The sequence below is a fragment of the Danio rerio genome, chromosome 23 (genome assembly GCF_049306965.1).
Source record: "Danio rerio strain Tuebingen ecotype United States chromosome 23, GRCz12tu, whole genome shotgun sequence".
NCBI classification, from domain to species: domain Eukaryota; kingdom Metazoa; phylum Chordata; class Actinopteri; order Cypriniformes; family Danionidae; genus Danio; species Danio rerio.
The window spans coordinates 44,712,501-44,727,209 of record NC_133198.1 but is presented as its reverse complement, the minus strand read 5'-3'; the positions used below and the strand labels follow the sequence as shown (position 1 = coordinate 44,727,209).

General features: G+C 36.5%; 1 protein-coding gene across 4 annotated transcripts in view; it reads left to right on the top strand.

Annotated features, from left to right (window-relative positions):
• The window catches only part of scube3 (signal peptide, CUB domain, EGF-like 3), a 315,447-nt gene that overhangs the window by 232,518 nt on the left and 68,220 nt on the right, over positions 1-14,709 (top strand). For all 4 annotated transcript variants that reach the window (XM_073937886.1, XM_073937885.1, XM_021469709.3 and 1 more), the window contains 2 exon segments: positions 2,689-2,805; positions 12,856-12,978. In XM_073937886.1, the coding sequence (XP_073793987.1) occupies positions 2,689-2,805; positions 12,856-12,978 (240 nt within the window).

Sequence of the window (14,709 nt, the reverse complement as noted above, 5' to 3'; positions counted from 1 at the left end):
CGGAATTTTTCTGGAAAAGTCCGTTCACACATCGATTCCAAAATAGCGGTAAATTCTGACATCATTAACCAGAGATGACCTCTAAACGGCTGCACTGTAAACATTTGACTACATCACAAACTCTGTGGATGGATCAGGATTGTAAACAACTTTGATGAAAACATAGAGGAACACTTTCGCATGTCGAGATGTTCATGGTATGTGTGTGTGCTTGCGCTCACGGGCTACTTCACAGGCACGCGCGACGTGTCAAGCAACTGAAGGAAGCGGAGCTTGAAGGCAAACAATTAACGGCTTATCATAAGCATCTTATCGATAAGTATTTACACAGTTGGCATTAAGAAGGAGCATATATAATTGGCTAAAGTAGAAGTCTCATGTCAGCACGTTCTAGACGTGAACGCGCTCTTTCCGGCAATCTTCCGTCTGCGTTCACACAGTGCAGCATTCCAGGAAATAACTGGTAATCTTACAACTTCTCTTTCCGGAAAATAGCCGGAAAGAATTTACCGGTATTTCCAAATAGGGCCTGTTCACACATACAGACCGTTCAGTAATTTTCCGGAAAGGTTTGTATGTGTGAAAGGGGCTATTATCACTGTGTTTACCCTGGCTCAGTCCCGCTTGTCACCAAGGTGCAGTACGTGATACAGACACACACACACACACACGAATGAACGTTATGAAAACAATAATTTCTTGTACAATTAGCGGTTCACTTCCATTATTTGGTACGATTGTATTCATACTAGAAGTGAACTGTACCCCAGACCACCTCTTTTAGGCAGACTTGGGTACAGTTCACGAATGTGCACCCGAGTTCAGAAGACAAGTTCACGCTAGCTAAACTTACCATACTCTGACGTCAAACCAACCCAGGTGCGGACCAAAAGTGCTAGTGTGAAAGCATCCTGATTTTCACGATTTTGCATCACGTTGTTTAGATAGCAAATCCATTTGCGCCACTTTGTGGACTCATGGGTATGCTGGTCTGAAAAGGAGGTGTGTTAAGGCGCATTGTTGGCACGTTGCTATTTTGAGGAACTATGATAGACCGCGCCATTGATCATCTAAAAGCTGCTTTAAAGTCCAGCTCAGAGCAGGTTAGTTGCACACCTATGCAGGTTCAAACGCTTACACATTGCTTAATACACACAGGTTGTACAGCAATACACAAATATATTTACCTCTGAAAAAATAAAGGATTAAAATATTACAAAAAATATTATTTTCTACATAAATATAAAAGCCACTGACTCCATGCCTCCATCTCTTTCAGTTTATTCATAACAACTTGCTTTTGTATAATATTAATAGCAGTATTATTTATTATATGCGTGTTTATATTTGTTTTCATAAAAAAACATGTTTAGCTTTGTCCACCTGTCGGGTTTTGGAGATGTCTGCATCATTATATGGGGCATAAGAACAGGAAGTGTGTTTGGATATAACTCAGTTTTTTGACCACACTTTATTATGATTGTTTATTTATTTGTTTGCTGGAAATTAGAACTGACTTTAGAAATAGTTTTGAGGCAAATCTTTGCACTTAACAAACTAAATTAAATATGTAGGCTAATGGATGTCTTCAGTGGAGTGAGTACAACACCGTTTCCTTATTCTCGAAAGTAAAGAGAAAGTAAAGCGGCTGAATGGAGGAGGCTCGTTCTTTATCCTTGTGCTGCAGATGCTCTGTTTAACTGTTCTCTCGCTAAGTGTTCAGTTTTTCTACTTACAAAGTCTGTCAGGTAAATAGCAAATGCACCATGGCACAACGCAACTGACTCTTAAAGGGAATCTGAGATGATACTCTGATTGGTTTAATGCACGTTATGCTTAAAACGCACCCATAACTCATTAAGAGAATAAGCACAAGCCTGTTAGACCATGCACCAGGGCGCAGACTGTATTTTTTCTTTCTTAAAATAGCCGCCCTCTCTATTCTGCCGCCCTAGGCAGCTGCCTAGGTCGCCTCTATGGACGCGCCGGCCCTGGCAGTAGATGATGACAATTTTTAATTTTTAACTCTATTTTTCTTTCTCTTTCTCTCTCTCTCTCTCTCTGTATGGTTATGTTTTTATACGGTCACCCTATACACAACACCCTTACGTTTCTGATCTTGACTAATGTAATAATGTGCACCTTCTGTAAAGCAGCTTTGGAACAATAATCATTGTGAAAGCGCTATAGAAGCAGACTTGAATTGAAGTATTCAGAGGAAAACGCTTCAGTGGCTCACAGAATCATGTAAGGAGAATACTGTAGATGTAGATGCACTCACAGCTTGGTTCAGAAATTTTATAAGACTCATGCAGTTGCTGAACATGTTGAGACACAGAACGACATCTCAATTGAGATCTTTCACTTATTGATGTCATGATCATTATTGTGCTTTGATTTCTGATGGATTTCTTTTTAAATTCTGCTTGCCATTATCGATATAAATGATTCTTTCCAGTCCAACACAGTTCAATATCTCTTTTTCACAATACTATGGGCCCATCCTGCTTGAAGAAAACCAAAATCCAACATGTGTCTTCCCTATTGTGAGTTCTATTGGATAGAGAATTGTGGATTATGTATGAGCAGATGCTGATGCCGAATGCTGAGCTTTAACCTTTTAAGTCCAGAGTCTGGATCTTCATGAGTGTGTTCTGTACTGACCTCTGTGTGCATGTGTGTTTTCAGAGACGTGTGCAGTGAATAACGGTGGTTGTGACAGCACGTGTCATGATGCTGTGACTGGTGTTCGCTGCAGCTGCCCGGTGGGATTCACTTTACAGCCCGACCGCAAGACCTGCAAAGGTACACAAACACTCTCAACACCCTGAGCTCCACTATACAGGAATGATCCTGCTGCTCTCTTTTTTTGAGTGTGTTTCTTTTAACACAAGACCATAGTTGTTGTAGAATGTTCATGATTGCGATGGTCATGTGCTGTAAGTGCATGTGTATCTATCATTAGCAGTGTAGAGCATTGCCATATGAGAGCAGACTTATTATTAATGTTTCAATTTAATGTCAAAATAAGCTCATAGAGCATGTGTTCCTTCCTTTCCTTCCTTCATTCCTACATTTTCTTCCTCTTTTTCTTCTATCCTTCCCTTCCTTACTTTTCTTCCTTCATTTCTTTTGTTTCCTTCTTTGCCTCCTTCCTTAATGCCTTTCCTTACTTCCTTACCTTTCTTCATCCCTTTGATTCATTCCTTTCTTTCCTTCCTTTATTTCATTCCTTCCTTCTTTCTGTGCCTCCCTTCTTTCCTTTCTTCATTTATTTCTTCTTTATTTCTTCCCTCATTCCTTTCCTTCCTCTCTTTCTTTCCTTCCTTCACTCCATTCCTTCTTTCTGTCAATAGTTACTTTCAATCATTCCTTTCCTTTCCTTCCTTTCTATTCCTTCCTTCATTCATTTCCTTCTTACTTTCCTTCCTTCATTCTTTTCCGTCCGTCCTTTTTTCCTTCTTTCCTTTCCTTTCCTCCTTCATTCCTTCTTTTCCTTTTCTGCTTTCATTCCTTTCCTTTCTTCCTTTCATACTTCCTTCCTCCCTTCCTTTATTCCTTTCCTTCCTGCATTAATTTCATTCCTTTCTTCCTTTGTTACCTTCCTTCTTTCCTTCCTTCCTTACATTTCTTTATTCCTTTCTTTCATTCTTCCTTTCTTTCCTTCCCTCCATCCTTCCTCCCTTCCTTTCTTCCTTCCTTCCTTCCTTCCTTCCTCTTTCATTCCTTGCTCCTTTCTTTCCTTCATTCCTTCCTTTCTTTAATTGCCTGCCTTTCTTTTTCCCCTCCCTTTCTTTATTTCCTTATTTTCTTCCTTCCTTTCCTTCTTCCTTCCTTCCTTCCTTTTTTCTTTCCTTCATTCATTTCCTTTCCTTCCTTCCTTTCTTTCATTTCTTCTATTCACTCCATTCTTTTCTTCCTTCATTCCTTACCTTCCTTCATTTGTTTCCTTCCTTCCTTCCTGCCTTCCTTTTTTCTTCTTTCATACATTTCCTTCCTCCTTTTCTTTCCTTCCTTCTGTTCACTCAATTCTTTCCTTCCTTCATTCTTTTGCTTCCTTCTGTTCTTCCTTGCTGTAATCCTTTATTTCCTTCATACTTTTTCCTTCCTTTCTTTCCTTCCCTTCATTCTTTTGCTCCCTTCCTTTTCTTCCTTTCGTTTTCTTTTCATTCCTTCATTCCCTTCCTTCCATTCATTTGCTTTCTTCATTCCCTTCCTTTATTCATTCTTTCTTTTCCTCCCTCTTTCTTTTCCTTCCTTACCTCCTTCTTCATTCCTTCCTTCTCTTCCTTCCTTCCTTCCTTCCTTCCTCCAATCCTTTCCTTCCATCCTTCTTTCCTTTCATTTCCTTTTTTCTTTTTCTTAAATCCTTCATTCTCTTCCTTCATTCCTCCCTTAATTATTTTCCTTTCTTCCTTTCTTCCTTTGCTTCCTTTCATTTTCTTCCACTCTTCATTCCTTTTCTTTCTTTCTTCCTTTAATCCATTTGTTTGTTTGTTTGTTTGTTTGTTTGTTTGTTTCTTTCTTTCTTTCTTTCTTTCTTTCTTTCTTTCTTTCTTTCTTTCTTTTGTCTAGTCTTTTACTCCTCATTTAAATCTAATATTTTTTTCACTGAGTGTTCCAAAACCCCTAAAGGAAACAAGAGAAATGTATATAATAACCAAGTGCTGGTTAAATGGCGGTTTGTTTTTCCGTTTCCAGAAATAAACTTGAAGACTTTAGGTTTTTTAATATGACAGTTCCTGATTTGAGACTCAGTTTATGCAGATGTGTATTGCTTTAAGTCTCTTTGTGAAGATTTCATTCGGTTTTCTTATTTAATGCACTGAACCTTGTAAAGATGATCCTCACACACTGACAGCATGATGAGTCCAGTCCTGAACTCAGAAAGCAGAAAACACCCACTCAAACTCATTACTGCACGTCTCATTTCACAATTGCACTAATTATGAGTTTCTCAGCTTGTAAACAGTGCTCTCTCTTTGAAGACCTTATAATTATATTGCTGAGAAATTCATGAAAGATCTGACTCAACCATTTTGATGACACCTAAAAAACCACCAAGATGCCACTGCATAAAAAAATTATTTTGATTTTAGGAGATACAGTAGTTAAATTTCTGTCATTAATTACTCATTGTCATGTTGTTTCACACACCTAAGACTTTCCTTCATCTTTGGTACACAATTGAATGTATCTAAAAGGAATAGGACATGCATTTATTTATTTTTTCATATGTTGAAAATGTAATGTTCGCCACTAGAGGGCGCAAATTCACAACAAACAATGGCTGAGTGTGGAATCACAGGAGTAGTGGTCTTTTTTTTTTTATCTGAAAGTAGCAGATCTTTTATTTTGCCATAGTCCGCCACTTCCAGTTCTTCAGATATTAATTACATGGAAAAGTGTCGCTGTATTAGACTAAATACTATAAACTATGACGGTATAAACAATTACTAATTGTTTAATTGCGGGGAAAATAAGTATTGAACACGTCATGTTTTTCTGGAAATAATATTTCTGAGGAACTGTTGACGTGGAATTGAAGCAGATTTTAAACAAACAATACAAACGTTAAAATAAAACAAATCAAAACTAATCTGCAAAATGAGTTCTGTGTAATAACATATGTGCCATAAGTGAAATGGCACAAAGAGAGAAAGTACTGATCTACTTAATACTTTTTATAAAAGTCTTTATTGGTGAAGCCTTTCATATGGAGAATAAAGTCACATGCGTTGCTCAGGTTTGAGTTTTTCACAGACTTCAACAGAGTGCCAAAATCTTGATGGGTCTTTGGGTCTCGTCTGTCAAATCTGAGCTTTATTTTGTATTCTCTATTTGATTCGTGTCAGGTGATTGGCTAGGCCATTCTACAGCTTTTCTTTCAAGATTTTCTTTCTCTGAAAGCACTCGAGAGTTTCCTTGTCTGTGTTTTGGATCATTGTCTTGCTGGAATGACCACCCTAGTTTCATCTTTATCATTCTGCTAATGTGGATGTTGAACTGAAGCAGCTGATATTAATTTATCAAAATATTTATTTTATATACCTCGCAATTCTTACTTTATAACTCACAATTCTGACTTTATAATTCACAATTCTGACTTAAAACTTGCAATTCTGACTTTATAATTCACAATTCTGACTTTATAATTCACAATTCTGACTTAAAACTTGCAATTCTGACTTTATAATTCACAATTCTGACTTTATAATTCACAATTCTGACTTAAAACTCGCAATTCTGACTTTATAATTCACAATTCTGACTTTATAATTCACAATTCTGACTTTATAATTCACAATTCTGACTTAAAACTCGCAATTCTAACTTTATAATTCCTGATTCTGACTTTATAACTCATAATTAAGACTTTATAACTCGCGATTCTGACTATTACTTGGAATTCTGACTTTATAACTAGCAATTCTGACTTTTCTCTGAATTCTGACTTAATAACTCACGATTCTGACTTTACTCTGAATTCTGACTTTACAACTCACGATTCTGACTATTACTCAGAATTCTGACTTAATAACTTGCAATTCTGTCTTTATAACTTGCAGTTTTGACTTAACTCAGAATTCGGACTTAATAACTCAGAATTCTGACTTCATAAATTTTTTTACATTGTATTTATTTTTTATTTTTTTATTCAGTGGCGGGTATGGGCTTCCATAATATTAGACTACTCAATTCAGCTGAACTTAATATTTTAAGGCCTTTAAACGTTTTAATAGCTTAAACTGTTTGAATTGTTGACTGACAAGTAGTTTGTTTATCACGTGGAATAAAGAGTCACTAAATTGCAGGAAAATGTATATTCTGTGGACACAGGAGCACTAAACCGAGTTAGTGGAGCCATCCAGCAGAGATGTGTTGATTTGTCCCGACATTGTGGTACAAAGAACTGTATAAACCTAATAAATATTACTAATGCCTAGTTCACACTAGAGGATTTTAAGCCTGATTTGAGCCTGATTTGGAAGTTAACGAGCTCGCCGCCAGATCGGGCTGTGATCGGGAAGAAATCTGCGGGTGCTCGGCGCTCGCCGCTCTTTATGTGTGAACTACTGAGCAACGCATCAACGAGGCTCGCTGACGCGTCGCCGACACCTCGCAGATGGAAATCCAGTCGGCCGACTCAACCCCACGTGTGGTCAGATGTAGTGACGAGCTACAGCCAATGAGAGAGCATATCAGCATGAGCTGAATGGCTATGTGTTCAGGAGCTCAGCAGAAACATCTGTGATTGGTCAGAATGGGCATCAGTGCACTCGCTTCATTCTGCGTTAGCACAGACATGAGAGTAGGATATATTAACAGTGGAACTAGAATTCTGTAACTATTAGAATTACCATACTGCTCATTCTGACCGTTCTCATATGAAACGCCATATTTTCACAACATATTTACATTCAAAGCTATTATTGAGATATTAAAATTAAGCTTTGAATGTCTGGCATCATATTTAATGACACCATTACCCTAAGAATATAATATTTTTTTGGTAATACAGCCTATAAATATGTAGTTAAGATACTAAAACACTTAAAGGCTTGGCTTTCATTTTCACTTTCAAACAGGAGCTATTTAACAGCACATAATATGCTGTTTTGAAAGATATCTGAAGTAAATTGATGTTTTTGCCATCAGAAAGTTTTGTTTATGTTAGCAGGAAGTTGCCAGGCAAGAAAATGCACACATATTTAAAGTCACAGTGAAAAGTATCAGACATGCATGCAGTCATTTTAACCAATATGGTAATTTAAGGCAGAAATGCTCAGTTCTTTACTGTTTTGTAATAAAAAAAATAACAATGTCAGGAAGAAATGCACTAATAGTTAAAAAGCGGCAGGGTGTTATAAACATGTTAGTTTTATTTCAAAGAGTTATAAAATTACAAAAATTAAAAACTCTCTGTGTATCTATCCACTGGAACCTGCAGATGAGTGATTAATCCGCTGGTAAATCAGCTGATTTGACGATGTTTTTAAATGCTTTCTCCAAAGCTTGAAACGCTGTCAGTGATGTAATCAGCACACAAGCAGCCAATAGTGTTCAGCTTTTTCTGACGACTCCTCCCTCAAATTTTCATTGGCTGTGGTTTGGTAGCTTGAATGAACTGATGGGGAATGAGTTGTTGTCAGATCATGTAGTGTGTGACCCCCCTCTTGTGGATCGTTCACGGAGTGTTGCGTAGTGTGAACACCACAGAGATCAAAGGACACAAAGTCAAGTCATGTAGTGTGAACGGCACAGCGATCTGCTGATGTTTAAAATCCTGTAGTGTGAACTAGGCTTAAGGTGTCTATTAAACTGCTAAACATTGAAACTGACATAAAAGAAATGAAATTTAAATTGTGTCCAATATTAAATATTTATATAAAAATAGTATTATTTTTAGAAATATTGTTTATTTATTATTTAAAAACAAACACAGATTGTATATTGTATATATATATATATATATATATGTCTTCCTCATAGTAATTAGGCAAGTTAAGCTAATTAGGGAAGTGCAAATGTATAATAACTATATAATTTGGCATCCTATATTAAGTATTAATTTAAAAGAGAGATATGTCAGGGCTTACTCATTTATGGCACTGTAAAATGTATACATTTATATATATATATATATATATATATATATATATAGATAGATAGATAGATAGATAGATAGATAGATAGATAGATAGATACATAGATAGATACATAGATAGATAGATACATAGATAGATAGATAGATGTAGAGGTTATTATTGGTTATTTAAATGGTTCTTTTCAAACCTATTACAGCAAACAATGACATAAATGAGCAAATACGATTAAAAATAAGTTAACCAAAGAACAAAAGAGCGGCTTGAAGTGGAGATTGTCTGGTTCGTGCATCCAAAACTGGGAGCCAGCGTGGCCTCTAGCGCTCATAACGTTACGCTAACAAGACCGATAAAAGAACATTGGGTTTTATTAGTTCTGCTGCAGAAGAAACAAAGAAAAATATCCCCAGACAGCACTGGCACGAGAAGACTCGGGGCCCAGAGCGAGACGAGCAGCGCTTTCTTCTGCTTCTAATGCCGTTATTTTCTCCAGATGATTCGGAGATGAACGCCTCATTTACTCAGATGATTCAACCCTAATCAGAAACATCCAGCGCAGCTCAATCAAAGCCCACCGAGAGCTGATGATATATTGATCCTCGATTTACAGAGAACAGGCCAGAGGAGACAGGATCCTGAAAGACTTCCTCTGTGATGTCCTGAATGTTCTAACGAACCGCAGAAATGATCTGAAGTCGCGCATTCACCACATGTGTGTCCGGGACAGAGATGAAAATCAGCACTGATGTTCTGTTTTCCAGTACATGCATTTAAACTGTCGGAAATCACTTGAGATATTAGGTCTTGTTTGAGGAATTCATAGAAAAAAAGAACAATACTTTCTGGTGGAGTTCGAAACTAAAATAATAAGGGGAAAATTAGGTTTTTTTGGGCGTTAAGGTGGCTCAATGGGTAGTACAACCGCCTCACACCGAGAAGGTCGCTGATTCGAGTCCTGGCTAGATCAGTTGGCATTTATGTATGGAGTTTGCATGTTCTCACCTTGTTGGCGTGGGTTTCCTCCAGGTGCTCCGATTTCCCTCACAGTCCAAAGTGAACTGAATAGAATAAATTGGCCAAAGTGTATGAGTGTGAATGCAAGAGTGTATGGGTGTTTCCTAGTACTGGGTTGCAGCTGGAAGAGCATCAGCTGTGTAAAACATAGAAAAGCAACTGGAAAACGTTTTTATTTTCAATGACTGAAAACAAACTTTAAAAATAAAATTTAAACAAGTTTATTTTTCGGAACTTGACTGGAAAACTTGACCGGACTCCTCTGGAAAGCATTTTTATTTTCGATGACTTCTGGTAAAATAAACTAAAAAATAAAGAAAAAAATTGTTTGTTTTTCAGACTCCACTATAAAGCATTCTTCTTATTTTTTATGAATTCTTCTGGAAAATAAACTTTAAAAATAAAGAGAGAATGAGTTTATTTTTTGTACACCCTTAAAAAGTGCTTTTATTTTCAATTAATTATTTTGGAAAAATATAAGCAAATGAAAAAAAAAGGGAATAAAAAATAAAGAAAAGGGAAAAAAATAAAGGGAAAACAAGTTTGTTGTTTGGACTCAACTGGAAAGCATTGTTCTTGTTTTCGATTAGTTCTTCAGGAAAATAAACTAAAAAATAAAAGAAAACTAGTTAATTTTTCAGACTCGACTGGAAAGTGTTTTTATATTCGATGATTTCTTATGGAAAATAAACTTTAAAATTAAACAGAAAACGAGTTTATTTTTCGTACTCCACTGGAAAGGGTTTTTATTTTTGATTTTTTTTTTTAGAAAATAAACAAAATAAATAAAGGGAAAACTAATTTTTGTTCATTAGACTCCACTGGAAAGCGTTGTTCTTGTTTAACTTAAAAATGAAGAAAAACAAGTTTGTTTTTCAGACTCCACTGGAAAGTGTTGTAATTATTTTGAATTACTCTTCAAAAAATAAACTTAAAAAATAAAGACAAAACGAGTTTATTTATTTATTGACCCCATTAGCAGTGACTTCATTTTGATCTCAGAAAAAAGGACAATTCATCAGCGATTTTGCAACTCAGGTAAAGGCAGATTGATTTAAGAGATTATTAAAAAAAATTTAGTAAAAGAAAACTGTTATGTTTGCAGTGTGGTTTTATTGCAGTGGTTTAATAATTGTGTGCATATATTTGGTTAATATTTTAGAAAATTGAGAAATTTGTGTATTTGAATTATTTATGTTCCTACAAGGGGAAAAAAGGTAATTTCTTTGGTAATTTTCAGGATGGTTGACTATATGCTAGCTTATTTAACTGTAATAAAATAACGAATTATTTTAATCGTCTACCGTATAATTTTTATATTTATGTGTACACAAAATATTGATATTTTCTGAGAATTATTTACTCTATAATTTGAATTTATTTTCCTTAAAATATAAAAATAGTTTTGTTTAAATTTAAAAGGATTCTTTTCTTTTTTAAATATTTGTATTACAGCGTTAAATATTTAAAAATCAATTTTATATTAATTAAATATTTTAAATACTTATATTTAATAGGTAAAATGTTGTTTGTTTGTTTTTTGTTAAAGAATGTGTGAATTTTTTGAAACAATTAAATATTATTTTATTCTGTGCATTCTTTTTGTTTTAATTGTTTTTCTGTTTTATTTCATTTTGTTTCATTTTTTTCTTTCTTTTATTTTTATTTTTTTAATTATTTGAAATAAAAACTATTGGTGCGACACAGTGGCTCAGTGGTTAGCACTGTCACCTCACAGCAAGAAGGTTGCTGGTTCGGCTCCCGACTGAGTCAGTTGGCATTTCTTTGTGGAGTTTGCATGTTCTCCCTGTGTTGGTATGGGTTTCCTGGGTGCTCCGGTTTCCCCCACAGTCCAAAAACATGCGATATAGGTGAATTTGATAAACTAAATTCTCCGTAGTGTATTAGTGTGTCTAAGGGTGCACTCACACAATGCTATACGAACCGTGCCCAGGCGCATTTCCCGGTTTGTTTGACAAGTGTGAGTGCTCCAAATCGGGCCCAGGCGCGGTTCATTGGTCGGCCCTGCCCTGTTTGGAAGAGCTGTGCCAGAGCGCAGTCCAGTTGGGCTTTGGCACGATACGCTTGTAGTGTGGGTGCAAAGCACACCTGAGCCCAAAACCGAAGACGCAACGTCACTTAAGGGACTGTTTTATATGGATGTATTAATCATTCTTACTGTTCAATGAACACAAACTGTCACAGTTTATTAAAGATGCAAACCCCTCGCTGCACGTTCAGCAAACCTTCAGCAAACCTTCTAATACAGGGGAACCCTGTTCCTGGAGAGCCACCTTCCTGCAGATTTCAGTTGCAATCCATATCATACACACCTGCCTGTAATTATCACGTGGTGTTCAGGTCCTAATTAATTGGTTCAGGTGTGTTTGATATGGGTTGCAGGAATCTGCAGGAAGGTGGCTCTCCAGGAACAGGGTTGGCCAGCCCTGTTCTAATACCTGCAGCACGAGGACTTTGGCTGATCTGTTGGGTGGTCACTGCATTCCAAACGATATAATGTAATCGTATACAATATATATAATATAATCAAAGCAATCTCCACTGTGTTGAGCGAGAGATCGTTGATGACGTAAGCATGCTCTGGCTCGGATGCAATGTGAATGCAGGCCGAAGAAGAGAGTGGAAGCGGTACAATCACGCTTCAGCATGGTTCAAGGCAACTGTAGGTAATGTGAATACGTCCTAAGTGTGTATGTGTGTTTCCCACTACGGGGTTGCAGCTGAAAGGGCACCCGTTGGGTAAAACATATGCTGGATAAGTTGGCGGTTCATTCCGCTGTGGTGACCCCTGACGAATAAAGGGAAATGAATGAACGACTAAATGAAATAAAAATTATATTTATTATGTTTATAGTAAAACATGTAAACATTATAAAGCAAATGTGTGAAAAACATTCCAAAAACTACTATTTTAATTTTTTTTATGATCTTTTCATTGGTTTTCCTCTTTTATTTTTTTTCCTTCACTTTCTCTTTCTTTTTTCCATTTCTTTTCTTTATTCTTTTCATTTCATTTAGTTTCTCTCAAACAATGAGTTGATAGTTTAAGCCCAGACAAATCTCTCATATTTACAGCCATTCACCTCTTCTACCTTTGTATTATTTGAGGTTGATCCTCTCCTGCTGGTTTGAATCATGGCGAGCTGAAAGGAGCGCTGTAATCCTGCACATGTGTGTGTTTGCTCAGTCTCTCTCTCTCTCTCTCTGATTACAGACATTGATGAATGTCGCATGAACAACGGTGGCTGTGATCACGTGTGCAGAAACACCGTCGGCAGCTTCGAGTGCAGCTGCAAGAAAGGATACAAACTCCTGACCAATGAGAGGACGTGCCAAGGTAGGCCAGCCAATCAAAATGCTCATCCAATGAAAAGTGAACATATAGCCAGCAGGAGCTTGATTCTGAAACCACATCAAGCATGACGTCAAAAAGCATGTCAAAAATGCTGATTGATTTAATGTCAAAACCTTAATGACATCCACACATTGAAGCACTTTTGACCATCAACATTACAGCAGGAAAAGTATTATAATATATGCAAAGTTTGATTTATCTGAAAGCTCCAAATGCTTGTAAACTACCTTAATGTTAGCATCTAAAAATGTCATCAAAAACTGATTACAGGACAGTCCTTTAATCAATTTTTTATTTTTTTTTTTAACCCAATGTTAGCTGTCGTTTTTGACATATGCTCCATTGACATCAAATCGATTTGCATTTTTGGTAGGGGTGTAACGATTTATCGTTGTACGATTTATTGCGATGCAAAAATGTCTCGATATGCATCGTGGCGTTATGACGATTTGATTACGATATGACGTCCGTTTTCTCTTATTAGTTGAGCTGTTTGCACGTGAGCTACGTTCCACCTGCTGTCGCACGTGAGTTCAGATTGCAGCAGCAGTAATGTTAGCAGACCAAGATAAGTGGAGCTGAAATAGAGGATGGCCCATCCTCTCAAAATCAGACGTCTGGCAACATTTCGGTTGTACAGTCATTGCTTTAGACTCGTCCGCTTTTTGACACGCATACTGGGTCAAACATCCTAAGTTTTAAAGTCTTCACAGTGATTTACATACTTTGCACAGCGACAGGGATACCTCCTAATGGTGTTGAAAGAGTCACATACTGTATTTATAAGGTACAATTCACCATAAAATATCATTCTGTCTTCATATAATGATGTATTAGCCACCGCAAAATCACACAAGACGTGAGCTGTTACTAAAGAGGGCGGATGATAGACGCGCGCGTATGGCAAGCCGATTTAGCATTTAAACCTTTGATCTGACTATCCATTAATATATTTAGAGATATCTCTAATTATATTTTGACTAGTCATAATTATAATTCAACTAGTCAAAATATAATTAGAGATATCTCTAAATGAATTTAATTAAATATGAATTAAATATATTTATGGATAGTCAGAACAAAGGTTTAAATGCTAAAACGGCTTGCCATGCTCGCGCGTCTGCTTCAGTGAACAAAACCTGCAGGTTGTGACTAATAAAGTAGTAAACAACATTCAGTTTGTGGAACAGAGTGATCTTTCAGGAGCCGCGTTGGAAGTATAAACAGCACTTAGCAGTGGAAATGAAACCGAAAACATACACATTATTTAAACAATCATATCGCATTTTAGAGTTATGATTACGACGAGCGTTAACCCTTTTGAGTACAGAGGTACACAAAAATACACGTCAACATGATACACTTGATAGCTCCGACATCAGCGACGCCGAAGAAATTGTAAACCTGCCTAAACTGCTGAAAAGAGTCACGACTGTCCTGTGTAATGAAAAGACGGCCACCCTGTTACTCATCATGCCCAACATGAAGACGTTTTTAAATTGTTTTATTTTCCAGAGACAGGCCTGTTTAATTTATTTTCTTAAAGAAGGTTCAGTTTAACAAGTTGAAACAAAAGAAATACAGAAAAAATAGTTTACTTGGTAAAATTTGCATTTCAGTTAAATTTGAAATTTTTATTCCAAATATCGTGATACATATCGAATCGTGAACATTATATCGTGATACACATCGTATCGTGAGCTGAGTGTATCG